Source organism: Artemia sp. Qi Xiang Cuo, chromosome 9 (assembly GCF_049724085.1).
Source record: "Artemia sp. Qi Xiang Cuo chromosome 9, ASM4972408v1, whole genome shotgun sequence".
Classification (NCBI taxonomy): Eukaryota; Metazoa; Arthropoda; class Branchiopoda; order Anostraca; family Artemiidae; genus Artemia; species Artemia sp. Qi Xiang Cuo.
Window position 1 is genome coordinate 41,083,348 of NC_142802.1, and position 21,161 is coordinate 41,104,508.

The 21,161-nt window shown below is 36.7% G+C and overlaps 1 protein-coding gene across 1 annotated transcript in view; it reads right to left on the reverse strand.

The window, feature by feature from the left end:
• The window catches only part of LOC148948655 (general transcription factor 3C polypeptide 3-like), a 117,486-nt gene extending 101,595 nt beyond the window's left edge, over positions 1 to 15,891 (reverse strand). The window contains exons 1-2 of the mRNA XM_089094564.1: positions 15,835 to 15,891; positions 10,600 to 10,804 (exon numbers count right to left, since the gene is read on the reverse strand). Of these exons, the coding sequence (XP_088950690.1) occupies positions 10,600 to 10,804; positions 15,835 to 15,861 (232 nt within the window). The 5' untranslated portion in view covers positions 15,862 to 15,891. The remainder of the gene's footprint in view (positions 1 to 10,599; positions 10,805 to 15,834) is intronic.
• Positions 15,892 to 21,161: the final 5,270 nt, after the last annotated feature.

Below are 21,161 nucleotides of genomic sequence, written 5' to 3' on the forward strand. Positions count from 1 at the left end.
ATTAGGCTATGAAAATTATTGGAAATTAGTTTGTTGTTGTCAGGTTACGTGCCCACTTTTGATTCATAAACCAATACCCTTTTTTTATTATTATTACAGGCTTCGCGGCTCCATCACGATGATAAATTCCCGCTAGTCCTGTTAGTTACCTCATTTTTTAACACTGGGGCACTTGTTATACCTTCTATTGAACGCGTCAAGGGACGAATTTTTCATAATTATTTCTGCCGGCAATCTATTCCATGTGGTAACCGATCGCCGGGAGAAACTCATTTTCAGATAGTCTTGGGGGGGAGTACCCTGCTCAAGCTAGTCCTGACGTGCTGTATTTCGGCGAGTTGATCGCAAGGGCTTTGTTTTATCAGGAATGAGCTTCGATAGCTCCTCCGATGGAGGGTTATACAAGTACTTATAAAAAACGGACATGGACGCCACATCGAAACGTTCCTGGATCAGCTGTGGGGTTTTAGCTTTCGTGTGGCCAGAGGTTGTTGTACGCACTGCTCTATTTTGAATATGTTAAAGTGTAGCGATGTGGCTTTTTGGTGCACCAGCAAAGAGAGGGCATGCATATTCTATGACAGGTCTGATGCACGAATTGAAAAGTGGCTGAATAGAATCATCAGGTAGAAGACTTTTGCATCTTAGGATAACACCTAATTTCTTCTTGTAAGGGGATATAATTTTACTGAGATGCTCAGTCCATAAGAGATCTGAAGAGAAATTACCTCCAAGTAGACGCAGTGTATCAACTCGCGTTTATGCCTCTCCTTTGAAGACGAAATCAGGATGAGCCCTCATATTACTCGCCTTAGAAATTAGGAGCTCTTTCGTTTTCGATGGGTTAAAACTTACAAGCCATGCATCTGTCCACGCCTCAACTTTCACCAGGCCAGCCTGAAACTCCTTGTGGGGTTCACTGGGATCTTCGTCTTTTGCGATTGATGTTTTTGTTGTTGTGTCATCCGCAAAGTGGTGACGTTTTTTCACAAGGTTGTCCCCCCGGTCGTTTATGAACACCAAAAAAAGGGTTGGTCCAAGAATACTTCCTTGTGGTAGTCCTGATAAAAATGGGTGTTCTTTTGATATGAAGCCATCGAGGACAAATTGCAATGATCATTGACAAAGAAACTCAGTATGCACGTCAAATAGTCGACCGTGAATTCCATAGGCTTTCAGTTTACAAAGAAGTCCCTTGTGCAATACACGATCAGAGGCTTTTTCAATGACAAAGGAGAGAAGGTGAATATCGTGTCCCTGAGAAAGGAGCTCAACCCACTCTTGATACTGTGTAATCAGACAGTCTAACGTAGACCGTTTTCTGCGAAAAACCGTATTGTGTGTCTATCAACAACAGATGTGACACAAGGTATTGGTAAAGGGTCTTATTAATGACGCTTTTATAAACTTTACCTACACAGGACAGCAGAATTATTAGACGATACGATCCTACATTAGACAGGTCAGATTCTGTCTTTAGAACAGGGACCAAATGAGCAATTTTCCAGGCTTTCGGGAATGATCCCGCTGCAAAGCATTTCCTGTAAAGAGAGGCGAAGGGACCAGCAAGTTCAGGGGCACATCTTTTAAGGATGAGATTGGGAATCTTGTCAGGTCCTGATGCTTTGGTGACATCCAGCTGGCTTAGCGTTCTGAGCACCTTCCTAGTAGTTATGTTAACGCTGGTGATTTTTGCATCTGTTCTTGGCGGAAAGGGGGACGGGAGACTCCGTCCTCATCAAGTTGGGAGACCTTTGAAAAGACTTCTGCAAGAACATCTGCCTTTTCCTGGCCTTGCTGGATCATCGTTTCTTCAACATGAAGTGACATAATTGCCATTGATTTAGATGACGATAGAGCTTTGACAACCCTCCACCACCAATCTGGAGGGACCCTTTCCAGTTTGCCTAAAAACTTGTGTCTGTAATCGGCTCTAGCTTGTCGTACGACTTTAATAGACTCATTTCGAGCGCTAATAAAAGCAGCCCGGTCCTCGTCGGATTCAGTTGAATGGCATTTCTTGTGAACCTTCTTTCTGGCCCTGACTGCCTTTTTACAACCAGCATTGAACCATGGCTTATCTCGAGATGAGACTTTTACTGTTTTTGATGGGAAGAATTGCTCAATAGCCTCTTTAATCGCATTTTGTAAAGTGCCGCTGCTTTATGTGATGTTTCTTTTAAAAATTTACTCCACGGCTTTGCCGATAAGAAGTTTCGTCTGTGCATGTGATCATCCCAGTCTGTGCAGTGATACTGCCTGATGATCCCCTCGTGCTTTACAGGTGGAGGTATTTCGAGATTTCCACGAGCTATAACTGCCACATGGTCGCAGGCAAAAGGATAGCTTTCAACACTAAAGGAATCCGAATGATCAGTTAAGAAGAATTTAAGCCTGGATTATCCATGAGGGCCAATATAAGTGTCAAATTCAACAAGTTGTTCTAGGCCACAAGCAAGACTCAGGTCTAGCAGAGCTAAGCCCTCCGTATCAGTCGTACGACTTTTCAGCCACGAGCCATGACGAATGTTGAAGTCTCCTTAGATTATTATACCTGGTTTAGGGAACTTTTGCTACACAATTCCAAGCAATCTTCCAGATGTTCGATGATTTTCATACTTGGTCGGTTATCGACTGTACCAGTAACAAACGATTTGTTTGATAGGTTTACTTTAACCCAAAGGACCTCCTTATTGTTAGGAATTGAAAGTAACAAAAGGGATGTTATTTTGAATGTGCATAGTAAAATTACGTCCACGAAAAGTCGAACTTCTGTTTTTCGCAATCCACCCTTAGCAGGTTGTAACCAGGAATGCTGACGTCACTATCAATGACGCTAGAGTTCAGGTTGGTCTCGGATAAACACATGACAGAAGGGGAGACCTCATTCAACATGTGCTGTAGGTGATCCAACTTGGATCGGAGACCACGTACATTGTAGTGGGTAACAGTAAACGTATCCGTAAGAATTGTCTTGGGGCTCGCATTTGGTCGTCTACTGGAAAGGAGTCTGACCCGAGGCTGTTTTTTCCGTTAGAAAACTTGGTAAATACCGGCTGGGTGGGTTGTTGGCCCAGACAGCGGACAAAAGAACTCGCAAGACAGACTTTGCCTCATCAGATAAGGAGCAGTCATAAGACCTCATACTTAACCTCAGCAAAGGTAATTTTATTGTTATATGTTAGATAGGCTGTGAAGCAATAATTTTTGTTCGTTTCAAGCTTCAACTTCACTCTTTACTTCCTTCAAGAAGCTTTTTTTAAATTAATCTTTGTTGGTTTTTAATTAAAATTAACTTTTGTGCATTCATCTGTTTATCCTACATAAACAAAGGCTATAATAAAATCCGGTTTGCTATATTATGACAATTGGAAACTTCTCTTTGGCTCTCAATGAGAGAACTGTTTAAGGATACAAAGCGGCTATCAGATGTCAACTACGTTATTGAGGGTGAATATACATTGTTTCCGCGATCCGATATTTTGAATTTCAAGCTGGTATTTAAACATCGTAAATTAGATCACAAAAGTTGAGGTTAGCCTATATGATTAAAGTTTTCTAAAGTGCTGAGAGCTAGATTAATGAAAACTTTAGCACTGAAATTAGATTCTAATTTACACTTTGAGGAGATGTTTCTGAATCCCGTCCCCCCAGATGTAGAAAAAATAGAAAATTCCGTAATTCTAGTTGAATTACTTTAATGATTCATCAAAAGTGATTTTGGGTAGATAAAAGAAAACTTCAGGAACAAATTTAGACCTTAAATCATACTTTTGGAAGATGTTTCTGAGTCCCCTCCCGCCCCCCCCCGAACTCTACCAAAAATAGAAAAATTTTGGGTATCCGTTTCCAGATGAAGTTTCATTGCTATGGGATATTTAGAATTTTAACAATCTGATTGGCATCATGTTTGAGGAGTTATTCAATTCAATTTATTCAAATAAAAATGAAACATAACACCAATAATGATAAAGATCCTAGAAGCAAACTTGTTGAGGACCATAACAACAAAAAATTGAAAAGAAAGAAGAGAAAAAAAAAGAAAAAAGAAAGAGAAAACACGGGTAATTTAAAGCTAATTGATTAAAAATTTAGAGAATTATAATATCAAAGTTTAGTAACATTGTTATACAGCGTGCGAAAAGTTGTGGATAGCTCGATACTGGAGGGTATTATATTCTATTGAAGTATCGATTTATAAATGGGGGATCGCTGGGCGGAGCTAGAGACACACTTGGGGACAATAAAGGAACGGTTGGATGAATGGAGACCTTCAGAATTATTACAATTAAAATAAGATAATAATTGGGGAGGAAGATTCTTATGGTAAGCGGAGTATGCAAGTGATAGATTTAATTTTTTAATGATTTGTTCAAAAGGGATAATACCAAAATCGGAGTACAAGTCCTGGGTGGGATATAGTCGGGGCAGCCGAAAAACTGCATTTTACGGCACGTTTTTGGGCAGATTTTAATTTATTGTAACTGAAGGATAAATGTGGCCCCAAACAGACCCGCAGTATGAGATATATGGGTAAATAAAAGAGTAATAAAGGGTGACAAGGATATCAGGAAGAAGAAAATTATTCACACGATTAATCATACTTACCTGTCGCAAGATTATGGCTCTGATATAGGAAACATGTGTTGCAAATGATAGGGAGGAGTCTATGTGGACACCAAGAAACTTGGGAACTTCAACCTGCGGGAGGAGATTGGTGGAATATTTGAGGCCAAGTGCTTGCTGAGCTTCATTTTTTTGTAAGGGGTTCGAAATACTACAACCTGACTTTTCTTGCTGTTAATGGTCATGCAGTTAACGAGACACCACTCCTGTACTCTATCCAGAAGGATTTGAGCAGAGGTGACGACAAATGGTAAATTAGGGCCGGTGATGAAAAAGTTGCTATCGTCAGTAAAAAGTACTGGGTGCACTGATGGACCCAGGTCCGTAACCAAATCATTAATATAAAGGAGAAAAAGTATTGGACCAAGAAGAGAGCCCTGCGGGACGCCCCTCTGGACAGGTAGGGGATGCAAGGTCACGCCGCCTAGACTCACACTCTGTACTCTACCAGAGAGATAAGAGCCACACTATGAGAAAGGAATTCCACGAATCCCTATGTTCTTGAGTTTACTTAATAAATACTGGGATCAACCATGTCAAGGCCTTAGAAAAATCCAGAAAAAAGCCCAATACAATATTTTTAAGGTGAAGTTGGAAACGTACAAACTGTGTGGCGTCGATTAGTGCATGAGCAGAAATTAACGAATCTGAAGGATTAATCCTCAATAAAAAGGGAGAAAGAAGTCGAAAGATAATTCTCTCGAGCACTTTGGATATAACTGGGAGAAGTGAGATAGAACGATAATTACTTATCTCAGACGGATCGCCTTTTTTATGAATCGGGAAAGCAATTGCTGATTTAAATATTCCTGGGAGGACTCCATTGATCATAGACAGGTTTGTTATGTGCACAATGGGTTCACAAACATAGGAAGATGCAAATTATAAATTGGTCTTTTATGGAAGTTGCAGATAAAGGTTCAATAGTCTGTGAAATATTGTCCTGTATGATATTTAGACAGATTTTAGAAAACAGAAGGATGTTAAAAGAATTTTAGATGTATAGTTAATATATTATATCGAAATTTATGTGATTTTTATAATGCAATGTGAAATTGCATAATGTGAAATTGCATTATTGCAATTTTCTGCCACAATTCTTAAAAAAATTTCAAATTCTCAAAGGGCAGTATCCAGAGGAGAGGGGAAGGTTACCCGGTTTGACCCCCCCCCCCCCCAAAAAAAAAGAACTAATATGATCTGGCTTGTACAGAAGCAACAAAAAGACATGAATTGCACCAACAGTATCGTTTTTGTTTCTATAAGGCACTTACTAATGGCAGAATTTATAAAAAAAAAGAACATGTAGATCTGAGCAATAGCTTTTAAATGAACCCTTAAAGATATTTCTATGATGGTATGGTACCCTGTTAGCCCTGCTAATCTTGCAGTAGGCGGCTGGTGAGTAGACAATTTATGAACTTACTAAGAAGGCTGGGAGGGGAAGTATTTGGGAGAGGTGATTTTAAATCTCCTGCAAAGGGTTTTGGACTATAAATATTACAATGATACCCGTTTTATATTTCCAAGCTTTTCCACTTGAAACTTACTTAGGAACTTAGGTCCTCCTGAGCCATCTGGGGCGCATATGGGATCGACGAAGCCTCGGTAAATGTCACGTATTGGCGCTGCGGCAAGTACATCCTCCCACTGGGGTTGTAGTGATGTGTGAGCACTGCGTAGATCACGATCGTACGTGCGTCTGAGCATGTTTCTCGGTCCTCCCCTCAGTCGACTCCCACACGGCTGCCATTGTTGAACCTGGTTCGGAATTCTTGAGTCCTTTATGCAAAGGACTTGGCCTAGATGGCTACATCTTTTTTTCTTAATCACTTTAGCAATAAATGACTGGCCAGTTTTTCTACAGACCTCAAGGATACTGACACTTTGACGCCAACTGATATTCAGTACGGGTCTCAATTAATTGTTTTCGAAAGCTGTGAGTCTTTTCTCTGTCCCAACATCTAGTTTCCAGCACTCACTGGCATACAATAGCACGGACAAAACGTTGCTATTTAGAACTTGCAGATTTAGTGTAAACGAGTACTTCTTTGGTTTCTATACTGACTTAAGTTTCTTGAAACCAGCGTTTGTAATACCAATTCTTCTCTTGACCTCATTTTGCACTTTTCCTGTGTAATCGACCCAGCTTCCGAGGTACTTAAATTCATGGACTTGTTCGACTCTATGATTTTTGTACAGGAGCTCGACTGGCGAGCCTGATGTTATCATTGATTTAGTCTTGTCTATGTTGACGTTTAGGCCAACTTTCTCCACTTTAACGCTCACTTTATTAAGGAGCTCCTGGAGTCACTGCTTTGTCATTTCCAGAAGTGTCACATCATCCGCAAAGTCAAGGTCCTAGAGGATTTTATTTCCCGACTGTTTTTCCGAAGCCAGCCGCTTCTCTCAAAACATAATCCATTAAAGTTACAAATAAAAAGGGTGATAAAACGCATCCCTGCCGTACTCCTGACATAATTTTGAAGTAGCTAGTTGTTCCATTTTCTGTCTTTATGCAACATTCCGATTTTTCGTAAAAGGCCATGATCAAACTTATTTTTTTCTTGGGGACACCATAATACTGTAGAATTTCCCAGAGTGTGTCACGGTCCACGGAATCGAAGGCCTTTTCAAAATCGATGAAGAGCATGTATACTTTGTTGGACCACTCATTTGCTTCTTCTATCAGAGTCCTAAGCGTGAGTATGAGATCTGAACAAGATTTACCGGTCCGAAAGCCATGTTCCTCTTCTCTCAGATACGGATCAAGTGCTTTTTTAGTCGTTCGACTATTACAAGAGCTACAACCTTACTTGGTACTGATATTAGGCTTATACCTCGCCAGTTATTCCAGTTAAGAGCATTACCTTTCTTAAATATCTTAACAATTATCCCTTTGGTCCAGTCACCAGGGACCTTTTCAAACTGCCAGACTATTGCAATCAGTGTTATCCACACTGAGAGGCATGTCCTCATTGATGCCTTGATCATTTGAGAAGTTATGCAGTCTTCACCAGGTGATCTTCCATTCTTGAGTTTCTTCACTGCAACAAGTATTTACGCAGATGTTCGGGGATCTTTCGTCAGTCTTAAGGTTAAGAAAGGACATAGAAGGGATGCTTTCTTGGTCAGTTGGTCTTGGTCTATTTAAAACCTTTCCGAATGATCTGCTGGGAAGCTTTCCTATCATTTCATTTGTAAAGCTGTAAACTGCTTTGGAGTCTCCTTTTTTAGCTGCTTCCTCTGCTAGTCTAGCCTTCTCTTCTACACACCTCTGCTTGTCAGCTTTTGCCGACTTCTTGATTTCTTTGTCCTTCATTCTATATAGGACATTTGCGAAGACCAAAGTTCTGTCACCGCTAGTAGAGAAAACTTGCTGTCTCAAGCCATTGCACTCGTCGATTAGTTTTCAAGTTTCCTGTGATATCCATCTTTCTTTCGGTTTCTTCTTATACCCGAGCACATCCCTAGAAACTTGATTGTAAGTTATCTTCATTTTTTGCCATGTTGTTTCCGGACTGTCTGTGCTGTTTTCTATTTCAAGTGGAGCAAATGAGTTCTTCAACTCCATACAAAATTTTCTTCAAGTTTCTCAGACATGTAACTTATCCACATCATAAAGCTTCATAGGATTCGACTTTGCGTTTTTGGGCACTTTCAGCTTGACTTTCAATTTTGCTACCATCAGGTTGTGGTCCGACTGGGCATCTGCCCTTCTGAAGCCATGCACGTCCAGAAGACTTGTCCGCCGTCTCCTTGAGATTAGGAAATGATCTATTTAGTTCTTCGTCCTGCCGTCTGGCGAGATCCATGACTGTTTGTGGATGATTTTGTTCAAACTGATTTTTTCCGACCATAAGATCATTACTCAGAGCATAATCTACCAGGAGGGCTCCCTTTTCATTCATTTCACCAAGAACATGTCTCCCTAGGACTTGTGGACCATAGTCTTTTTCTGCTCCCACCTTTGCATTGAAGTCCCCAACCACACAAAGAAGGGACTTCTGATGTCAATGACTGAAGAGCTTGGTAGAATGACTCATTATAAGTATTGTCTGCATCATTAGTAGGAGCATAACATGCAATGATTGAAATTTTCAGATGGTTGGTTACAAATCTTACAAGTAAGCATCTCTCCCTGACTGGCTTCCATTCAACTAGTGCTTTACCGGCCTGGTCATTCAGCATTATCCCAACTCCAGCCTGCTGCTGGGATTCATTTCCGCTGTAAATTAGTGAGTAACCCTCTCCTTGTTGTTCATGTCCAGATCCAATCCACCTGACTTCGCTTAGAGCAAGGAGATCTAGCTTATACTTTTTTATCTCTCTGAGTACTTGTTCAGGTTTTGTCAGCTGGTTTAGTGCCCTTACATTCCAAAACTCAAATTTTGTATTAGTTTTTGCTGTCATAAATTGTGTCCGTGGGCGTGCTGAGGTTGTCGTCAAATGGTGTAGTGGGGTATCCGAGGCTATCATCGATGTTTCTTTTGCAATTTGGAATTTTACAGGGATAGGTCTCAAGCCCATCGCCCAACCCTCCTCATTTTACGGACTTGGGACCGTCATGCTCTACCAACCTCTGCAGGCCAGAATCCTTGCAAGGTTGAGTTAAAATGGTACCAAAAGTTCCATCTTTGATACAGTTTGGAACTTGTAGATGGTGGAATTGAATGATGATGGAAAAGCTATTGCTATGGAGCAATAGCTTTTATATGAGCTATTAAATATCTCTCTACTATGTTCTGGTAGTCTGCTAGCCCCACCGCTTGAGAAATAGCACAAAAAAGTGCCATATGGAACTTGCAGATGGTGGAATTTATGAAAAGCAAGTAGATATGAGCAATAGCTTTAAAATTAGCCATTAAATATCTCTCTACGATAGTGTGGTAGCCTTCTAGTCCTGCTAATGTTGCAGTAGCCTGCTGGTGAGCAGAAAATCTGTGAAACTTACTAAGGAGGCTGGGAAGGGTAGTATAAGAGAGGGGTGATTGTAAACCTCCAGTGAAGGGTTTTGGACCATAAAAATTGCAATGGTACCTGTTTTATACTTCCAAGCTTTTCTGCTTGAGAAACGGCAAAAAAAAGTGCTGTTTTCAGTGCCATATGGTGCCATGTGGCACTTGCAGATGATGTACTTTTAAAAAGCACACAGATATGAGCAATAACTTTCAAATTAGTCATTAAATATATCTCAATGATGTTCTGGTAACCCACTAGCCCTGGTAGAAAACAAGACACACATCAATGCTAAGGCCTACCAATGTAAAAAGGCAATTTTTTTTTGTTTTTCAAGGCTGGAAACTGTAATTCTCCTATAGCTACTGCTGCAACCCCAATGATTCCCAATTAACATTTAGTTTGAATAATCTTCAGGTCACAACTGTCACTGATGCCAACCCCCTTTGATAGCCAATGCCATGGGTTTTTGATTAGCATGCTTGGTCACAGTCAAGGAAGACTAAGAGAGAACAAAAAAGTTTCTTACAAAATAAAGAAATAAAATATTACTGGAGCATTAAATCTTTCATAAGTAATTCAGGGTGTATAATAAACTTTGTCAGATAAGCTTTAACCCAGAGGTTAAAAAGAATATATCCAAAATAAAACAATAAAATTAATTTTCAAAGAAAAAAAAATCAGCATGACACTTTAATTTAGATTACTTAGATGTGTCTAACTGAATACCCTACATATCTTAATTTACTTTTATCATCTAAAAATTGTGACTTCTAAGAGTTAGTGGGGGTGATGATTGATTTTTTAATTTAGGCAAACGTATCTCCAAAAAATTCCATGAACATATTTTTTTTTACTCCATGTTCTGGGTTAAAGCACAGGAATATCACAAAAAAGTACTTATCCCTTGGGGTTATAAAGAGTATTTTTTAAGATAGGAAAATACTTTTGTATCTAAATCATGGAGATTATCCTTAAATTATAAAAATAAAAACAATCAAAATTAGAAATTACCATCTTTGTCAGAATAGTCATCTTCAATTTTATCTTCCTTGTTTTTCTCAGGCTCAAGATCTATATCATCTGTTTCATCAGCATATATGTCCTGAAAAGCCAAAGGCTGGGGTTGAGATACAGATGCTCTGGCTTGGTCCAGGTCAAGGATTTCATAATCACTATCATATTCGCCCTGATCAACCCTTATATCAGTAGGATTAACCTAAAAAAAACTTCAGTCTGATACAATCCAAGCTAAATCACTTATCAAATGTATCCCAAGCTGGTGATCATTGAAAATACCTTGCAGAATTAACAGAATGGTAACAGTTTTATAATAGCCCTTTTCATTGAAATTCTCCTAGGGAACAAGTTATATGTGACAATTATAGCAATTTGTTTTCTTTTGATTAATCCCAGAGTAATCATTTCATTTTAATTGCTCATTGACTGTTCTGACTCTTATTTTCTATAAGCCAACAGAAGACATTCCAAAACAGAAGGGCAGAAAAGCAAAACCCTCATGTCATTGGTATCCTTATGTATGAGAGAGTCAAAATTTTGGTCCCCTAGACAAGACAAGGGTTTTTCCCAGTGTAATACTTTAGAAGAAATGTTCTCAATAGCTAAACCATTGTAGAATCATAGGCAGCACAATAACACTGCCTCAGTAAAGGGCAATTGGGGCAAAATGTTCTTTTTTTCACAAAGAGGCATTGTATAGAAGGAGTTGTTCTACAAACTTTGAAAGGAGCTCATTTGATTGGAAGATGAAATTGGAAGTCTAAGTGCCCTTATTAAGAATCAAAAGTGATTAGAGGGCAACCAACCCCCTCCTATGCCTATTAATTCCCCAAACATATTAAATCAAAATTTTGAGATAGCCATTTTATTCAGCATATTTGAAAGGTTTAGCAACTATGTCTCTGGGGATGTCCCCCCCCTCCCTTCCCCAAGCCCTTGGGGCAAGTACTGTAAGTTATGCAACTTGCCTCACTATTTACATATAGTAATTGTCAGTGAGAAAGGGGGTGGGGGTGTTTGACCTTTAGTGTCCAAACAGAAGAATGACATTCAGTCAAACCTTTCAGAGAATGTTGAGCAGATTGTTGAACTAAATCAAAATGTGTTATGTGCATATGGGTTACCAAAAAGAGTAACTCAGGAATAACTTAGTGTATTAAGCACAAACTTTCAGGAAATTTTGAGGAAGAGGATGTCCCAGGAAGGTATTTTGAAGTACCTACCTCCAATCCTTCTCTCTCTAGAGGGTCCTGATCTTTGATGACCTTTAAAAATCATGTGTTATAAAAGTGAAACCTTGCAAAATAAATCTTCTGCTTAAATGAAGTACAGCAAATTTGTTTTCAGCTTCAAAACTTTGCTCAGTCCCAATTTATAAGGTTTTAAATATATGCAAATTTGTTTCCTAAATTTTGAAAAAAACATAGATATGGCTTAAAATTCTACTCAAATAACAGAAATTGCATTTTCAGAACTAAAACCAGAGAAAAAGAAAGTGACAACTGAAAAATAACATAAATTACTGTTTTGTCAAAATTTCAATAGGTAATAGACCTGTCATGTAAGCAAATTTCAGGACCCTCTAGAGGGAGAAGGAGTGGAGGTGTGTACTTCAAAATACCTTCCCAAGACATATTTTAGCCTGTAGACCCATCCCTGAAAGTTTCATTTTCCTAACCTAGCCCCTTTCCCAGATAGCCAAAAGTAGCTAAAGTAGAATTTTATTGCTACTACTACTGCTAATTCCCCTACTACTATTACTACTGCTACTAAAGCTATGGGCATTAAGGTGAAAATTTTGGAGAATCTTGAAACAGTGTTGAACTAAATCAAAAAACACTATGCACATACAGGTTAACAAGAGGATATACCAGCAATAAACCCAAGAATAGTTTATGGTATCAAGTTGAAATTGTCATTGTGCATTAATGGAGATCTTGAAAAAAACAAAGCTGCAATGTGCATACTGCTACTAATACTAACACTACTACTACAGCTGTTGCTACTACTGAAGCTAAGTGTGAAGCTTTCAAGGAATGTTTAGGTAGATGTTGAGCTAAATCAAAACAATTACTGAGCATGTATATTGTAAAAAGAGTGTAACAGCAGCTTACATTACTAAGTTGGTACTTTCAGGGTATATGAGAGCTTAAAATTGAATTTGCAAGAAAACTATTTATTATATTCAGAAAGAGCATAAAAAATGGTGGTAATTTTTTTGCAGTTCATATTATTGACTTACAAATAAAATAAACATACCACTCAATGCCTTTTTTCATGCTATTCCAAATATAACAATTTTTGTTGGAAATGAATTTTACTCCTACCCTTATATATACCAATTCAGGGTATATATTTGCACATTAGGGGAGGTTGGGGGTAAATTTTATTTCTGTTATAAATGAGAGGTAAGTTTAAATTTTACCCTCAACCACCCCCACCCCACCCCTTATGTGCAAATATATACCCTGAATTGGTACATATAGGGGTGGGGGTAAAATTCATTTCTGAAAAAAATGATTATAATATTCAGAGAGAGCATAAGAAAGGCATCAAGTGGTATATTTACTTTATTTGTAAGTCAATAATATGAACTGTGAAAAATTTACCAAAATGGCATCTAGTGATATGTTCACTTGATTTATAGGTCAATAATATGAACTGCTCAATATATACCAAAATTTTTCCATGTTTTCTTTCAAAGTGTTCATGCATTAGATAGATACTGCATTTTCTTGTGAACTTTTGTACCTAACCTAGGGCTATATTTGGCCTAATTAGAGAATAGGAAGGAGTGAAACATTGGACTTAGGAAGTGCTGAGAGGGTAAATCAATGGCCCTACTTTTGATATTATAGTCTTTACTTTTAAGGAAATTTTTTTTTGCAGATTTAATAAAAAAAAACAATGGCCCTACTTTTGATAGCCTATTATAATTCTTACTTTAAGGAGGAATTTTTGTGCAGATTTACTAAAAAAAACGTAATTTTTTTTGTTATTCATATTATTAACTTATGAATAAAGTAAACATACCACTTGATGCCTTTTTTATGCTCTTTCCAAATATAATAATTGTTTTTGTCAGAAATGAATTTTATCCCCCACCCCTATATATACCAATTCAGGGTATATATTTGCAGATTAGGGAGGTGGGGGAAGTTTAAACTTGCCTCTCATTTACATCAGAAATAAAATTTAACCCCCCCCCCACCCAGGTATATACAGGGGTGGGATAAAATTCATTTCTGACAAAATTGATTATTATATTTGGAAAAAGCATAAAAAAAGGTAGTAAAATTCTACTTTAGTTACTTTTGGCTATCTTGGAAAGGGGTTAGATTAGGAAGATGAAACTTTTGGAGATGGGTCTACAGTATGCCCAGGAAGGTATTTTAAAGTACATACCTCCACTCCTTCTCTCTCTAGAGGGTCCTGACCTTTGATGACCTCTAAAAATCAGTGTGTAATATAAAAGTGAAACCTTGCAAAATAGATCTTCTGCTTAAATGAAGTATAACAAATTTGTTTTGGCAAATTTTTACCAAATCATATTATTGACTTACAAATAAAGTGAATATACCACTTGATGCCTTTTTTAATGTTCTTTCCAAATATAATAATCATTTTTGTTGGAAATGAATTTTACCCCCACCCCTATATACCAATTCAGGGTATATATTTACAAATTAGGGGGGTTGAGGTTAAGTTTAAGCTTGCCTACCATTTACATCAGAAATAAAATTTACCTCAACCCCCTAATGTGCAAATATATACCCTGAATTGGTATATATAGGGGTGGGGGTAAAATTTATTTCCAACAAAAATCATTATTATATTTGGAAAGAGTATAAAAAAAAGCATCAAGTGGTATATTGACTTTATTTGTAAGTCAAAAATATGATTTGGTAAAAATTTACCCTTGTTTTAAGCTTCATAACAGGAATTGCATTTTCAGAACTAAAGTCAGAGAAAAAGAAATGGATACCTCAAAATTAAGGTAAAACATTGTTTTATAAAAATTTCAATAGGTATAGACCTGTCAAGGATAAATATTTACCAAATAATATTATTGAGTAACAACTAAAGTGAATATACCATTCAATGCCTTTTTTTATGCTGATTACAAATATAATACTAATTTCTATCGGAAATCAATTTTAGCCCCCCCCCCCCCTATATATGTCAATTCAGGGTATATATTTCTACATTAGGGGTGTGGGGGTAAAGTTTAAACTTACCTCCCATTTACATCAGAAATAAAATTTGCCCCCACCCCCCCTAGTGTAGAAATAGGTAAATATATACCAAATCATATTATTGAGTTAGGAATAAAGTGAATATACCATTCAATGCCTTTTTTATGCTGATTACAAATATAACAATCATTTCTATTGGAAATGAGTTTTAGCCCCCCCTATGTTTGACACTTCAGGGTATATATTTCTACATTAGGGGGGGGGGATTAAAGTTTAAACTAACCTCCCATTTGCATCAGAAACAAAATTTGCCCCCCCCCCTAATGTAGAAATATATACCCTGAATTGGAATATATAGGGGGGGGGGCTGAAATTTATTTCCAATAGAAATGATTATTATATTTGTAATCAGCATAAAAAAAAAGGCATCAAATGGTGTATTCACTTTATTCCTAACTCAATAATATGATTTGGTATATATTTTCCTTGAAATATATACCTTGAATTGGGATATATAGTGGGGGGGGCTAAAATTCATTTCCAATAGAAATGATTAGGCCTATTATATTGGTAATCAGCATAAAAAAAATGCATCAAATGGTGTATTCACTTTATTCCTATCTCAAGAGGCCTAATATGATTTAGTATATATTTACCCTGTCAAGTAGGCAAATTTCAGGACCCTTGAGAAGGAGTGAAGGTAGGTACTTCAAAATGCCATCCCAGGACATAGGCCTAGGCTACTTTAGCCTGTAGACACATCCCTGAAAGTTTCATTTTCCTAACCCAACCCCTTTCCAAGATAGCTAAAAGTGGCTAAAGTAGAATTTAACTAAAAAGACATCGAGTGGTATGTTTACTTTATTTGCAAGTCAATAATATGAATAAGAAAAAATTTACAAAAAAAAACTTAAACATTTCCTTGGATTAGAATCTGAGCTGATCCCTGGGTTATATCACCTGGTTCATGTATTTTTTTTTCTCTATATCAGAGAAAGGTTTATAGAAAGCAGCCATTCAAACATAGTTATACCTGATTAGAAAAGTTAATGTTCTCCATTTTAAAAAGTCAATCAAAACAACGTTTTTCAACTTCGAAAATATCAGCAGTAATATTCGATAGATGACTCTTTAGCGAATTAGCCCGAACCAAACCGTTTTGCTCTGCGTTCTGCCAGGCCACATGGTGAGCCTCGTATAACAAACACAGTATACAGTCCATATCTTCATAAATAACTTCCAATTTTCACCATAATTTGCATTTAAAGATTTCTAGGCCTGTAGACTTCAAAGTCCAAAATATAGTAAGCAAACGTTCCACAAATAACGTAACCCAACCCAAAGTTGGAATTAATGAAAAATATTTTTGAAAAATTCAGGTTATATACTGTGCATTGTTTTAAGACGATCGTATTCTCATTTATTCCCCATAGATATAAGTAAAATATATAAAGTAAAGGATGCGGCACTAGACCCTTGTGATCTGAACCGGCGGTGCTGATCTCCGTCTCAGGGCCTTCAGCCAGGAAGTGCAATGGGAGAGTGATTTTAGCTCTCCTTGAGTTGTGTTGTGGGGAGTCCAACGGGCGTGAGTAGCTGTGTTGACTATAAGGGTTTATATGCAATTATGGGCATAAGCACCCATAAGAGGGGCATAAGGGGCCGCTAGCCCCCTCCTAGCTGAATGACACTGCCTTATTTTTATATTTTTGTTTTAAGATTTCTATTAAATAGCATTGAAAGTGCCAATTAGAGCAGGTAAGCCCCTCCCTAGAATTCAGTTTATGGGTGCCCTTGGTTATGGGTTGTTAGTAAAGTAAATTGATATTCATTTTTATTGGATAAGTAATCCTATCTTGGACGCAATCGAATTTCGGATTTTTGTATGTATTGTGGTGATTTTGTGCTGGAGGGGAGTTAAGTCATATGTCAAGTAGTGTCAAATTAAACGGGTTTATTTTTTTTCAAAGGGCGATTTTCCCTTTGTCCACATACACTATTTGTTGTTAGTAAATATACGAAATTTTTTAGAGGGAAACTTTTCACAAGGATATTTTTCGTTGCGAAGAAAAGGTTCTGGGTAGAATTATCCGGGCGACATTTTACACAGGGGGGGGGTGGGAGAGTATAAGAATATCCTGGTAAGTTTTGAGAAACCATAAGAAGTTAAACAGAAAAGGGGTTTTTTTTTTTCAATTGAAAGTGAGGAGAACATTAGAACTTAAAACAAACAGAGATTATTCCGAATATAACGGCGGGCTGACCCTTCCTCAACCCTCACTATTTACACTAACGTTTAAATTTTGTCACAATTTTCTAAGAGTGATTTTAAAACATAATTAGAAGTTGAATTTTATTTAACTGAATTTGAACTAGAAGTATTTTTATTTAACTTTAAGACTTTACCCCCCCCCCCCCTCATATACGAAATAATTTCTGTTCGTTTTTGTAATTTGGCTCTTTACTTTCAGTTGACAAAAATTTATTTAAAAAAAATTCACTCTAACTTAAAATGCATAAAAATTCCTTTTAAAGAATAAATGAAACCCAAAAAAACAGAAATTAAAATAAATATGCAAAAAAAAGAAAAAAGACCAGAAACTGCTTGTGTTAATTTTTTTGGTGTTTCTATTCTCTCAATTTTGATGTATGGATGTGAATCCTGGATGTAAACTGAGGAGCTCGAAATACAAATCCAAGGGTTTGAGAGTAACTGTTTTAGTGGCTTCCATGGTGACCGACAAGGTTACCAAAGCTTTCATTCGTGAAAAAACAAAACAGTTGTATGTGGCCAATAAAATTGCAAGTTGTCCATGGGGCTACTAGATTCGCATTTTATGCATAGGTCATTTTGTGCATACTGCCTCACGATGTTTTTTTTTAGTTCTCCTGATATTAGAAGGCGTGGGTGACGAGAGGAAATAACAGGCCAGTATTTGGATAGGACTGTTACACTGTCCAGATCGTTAATGGAGGATCTTTTGTCTTCAGCACTGGAGAAGTCATTTTGGAGAGACACTGTTTAAGCCTTGTGCGAGAACCGGCGTGGGAGGATCTAAATATTAGATCCTAGGTGCTAGGTGCTACGTGTGGCACAAGTAGGAAAAAAACAAATAAACACACATCCATGATACGTTTTTTACACGTATAGATATAAATGGCAGCACACAATTGAAACATACAAAATTACACATTTTTGCATGGAAACATCAAAACCATAGGTTAGGTTACGTGCCCAGGCACGTAACCTAACCTATGAAAGAACGTATCATGGACGTGTCTTTATTTGATTTTTTTCCTACGTTCACCAGACGTAGCACCTAGCTCTTTACGCTAAAGTTTGAATTCTGTACCAATTCTTTAAGAACGATCCCTGAAACACATAGGTCTTTTAAGATAATGATGCTCCTTACTTTCAATTGAAATGACGAAAAAATTGTTTCCTTTGTTTTTAATTCATTTTAGAATCAGCTATTAAATGATCTTTTGATGAGAAGAATATGGAATTTTGTATGTTTCAATTGTGTGCTGCCATCTATATCTATACGTGTAAAGAACGTATCATGGATGTGTGTTTTTCTGTTGTTTTTTTTCCTACGTGCACCACACGTAACACCTAGCTCTTTACGCTAAAGTTTGAATTCTGTCCCAATTCTTTAAGAAAGACTCCTGAAACACATGGGTCTTTTAAGATAATGATGCTCCTTACTTTCAATTGAAATAACCAAACAATTGTTTCCTTTTTTATTTAATTCATTTTAGAATCACCTATTAAATGATCTTTTGATGAGAAGAATTGGCGTCCTAACATCTAGCTCTTTAAGCTAAAGTTCGAATTCTGTAATATCGTAAGAGGGTTGATTTGAAACTTAAAACAAATTTTAAGTTAATGATGCTCCTTACTTTCAGTTGAAATAAAGAAAAAATTGTTTCTTTTTTACTTAATTCATTTTAGTAGCTGCTATTAAATGATCTTTTGATTCGAAGAATTGTATAGGCTATGAACTCACTCGGACATAACCTTTTATAACCTATACTCCGTACATCTATAGTATGTAACTCTATCTTATTTGTTTTTTTTTCTGTTTTTTTTTTCCAGTGGCGATAGATTCATTTTAGAAGCAGCTATTGAATGATCTTTTGATGAGAAGAATTGGCGTAGATTTAAGGTGTTCATTTCTTATGATGATATTATGAGATTCAAGTCAAAACGATATCCATTTCATGTATGCTACAATAGGCGAAACTGTTTTTAATCGTTTTACATCTGATTCGCTTCAACCCATAGAAATTCATAACTAATTGTCAAAATAATCAGAATAGGTTGTTAGTCTTTCACATCTTTTAACTTCACACCTTGAAGTCTTTTAGAATTAAAACAATTCGTATAAAGGTATAATGTGAATGTTTTAATTATATCAGTTTCAATATGGACTATGAAACAAGTAATGATCCAATTGTAAGTAGCATTCGAAACTTAAAACGAACAGAATTTATTACATATATGATAGGGGCTGTCCCCTACCCAACACCTAGCTCTTTACACTATGGGGACTAACCCCTCCTCGACACCTAGCTCTTTACGCTAAAGTTTGAATTCTGTCCCAATTCTTTCAGAACGACTCCTGAAACACATGGGTCTTTTAAGATAATGATGCTCCTTACTTTCAGTTGAAATAAAGAAAAATTGTTTCTTTTTTATTTAATTCATTTTAGAAGCAGCTATTAAATGATCTTTTGATGAGAAGAATTGGTCTCCTAACATCTAGCTCTTTAGACCAAAGTTCGAATTCTGTAATAGCATAAGAGGGTTCATTCGAAACTTAAAACGAATTTTAAGTTAATGATGCTCCTTACTTTCAGTTGAAATAAAGAAAAAATTGTTTCTTTTTTATTTAATTCATTTTAGAAGCAGCTATTAAATAATCTTTTGATGCGAAGCATTGTATAGGCTATGAACTCACTCGGACATAACCTTTTATACGCTCTTTACGCTATGGGGACTGTCCCCTCCTCGACACCGAGCTATTTACGCTAAAGTTTGAATTCTGTCCCAATTCTTTAAGAACGACTCCTGAAACACATGGGTCTTTTAAGATAATGATGCTCCTTACTTTCAGTTGAAATAAAGAAAAAATTGTTTCTTTTTTATTTAATTCATTTTAGAAGCAGTTATTAAATGATCTTTTGATGAGAAGAATTGGCGTCCTAATATCTAGCTCTTTACGCTAAAGTTCGAATTCTGTAATATCATAAGAGGGTTCATTCGAAATTTAAAACGAATTTTAAGTTAATGATGCTCCTTACTTTCAATTGAAATAAAGAAAAAAATGTTTCCTTTCATTTAATTGATTTTAGAATCAACTATTAAATGATCTTTTGATGCGAAGAATTGTATTGGCTATGAACTCACTCGGACATAGCCTTTTATACGCTCTTTACGCTATGGGGACTGCCCCCTCCTTGTCACCTAGCTCTTTACGCTAAAGTTTGAATTCTGTCCCATTTCTTTAAGGACGATTCCTGAAACGCATGGGTCTTTTAAGATAATGATGCTCCTTACTTTCAGTTGAAATAAAGAAAAAATTCTTTCTATTTCATTTTCAAGAATTGTATAGGCTATGAACTCACTTGGACATAACCTTTTATACGCTCTTTACACTATGGGAACTGCCCCCTCCTCGACACCTAGCTCTTTACGCTAAAGTTTGAATTCTGTCCCAATTCTTTAAGAACGAATCCTGAAACACATGGGTCTTTTAAGATAAAGATGCTCCTTACTTTCAATTGAAATAAAGAAAAAATTGTTTCTTTTTTATTTAATTCATTTTAGAACCAGCTATTAAATGATCTTTTGATGCGAAGAATTGTATAGGCTATGAACTCACTCGGACATACCCTTTTATACGCTCTTTACGCTATGAGGGACTGCCCCCTCCTAGACACCTAGCTCTTTACGCTGAAGTTTGAATTCTGTCGAATTTAAACTTCGAAATTACGCTAAAGTGAATTCGAAATTACACTAAAACTTTGAATTCGAATTTACGCTAAAGTTTGAATTCTGTCCCAATTCTTTAAGAACGAATCCTGAAACACATGGGTCTTTTAAGCAAAAGATGCTCCTTACTTTCAGTTGAAATAAAGAAAAAATTGTTTCTTTTTTATTTAATTCATTTTAGAAGAAGCTATCAAATGATCTTTTGATGAGAAGAAGTGGCATCCTAATATCTAGCTTTTTACGCTAAAGTTCGAATTCTGTAATATCATAAGAGGGTTCATTCAAAATTTAAAACGAATTTTAAGTTAATGATGCTCCTTACTTTCAGTTGGAATAAAGAAAAATTGTTTCTTTTTTATTTA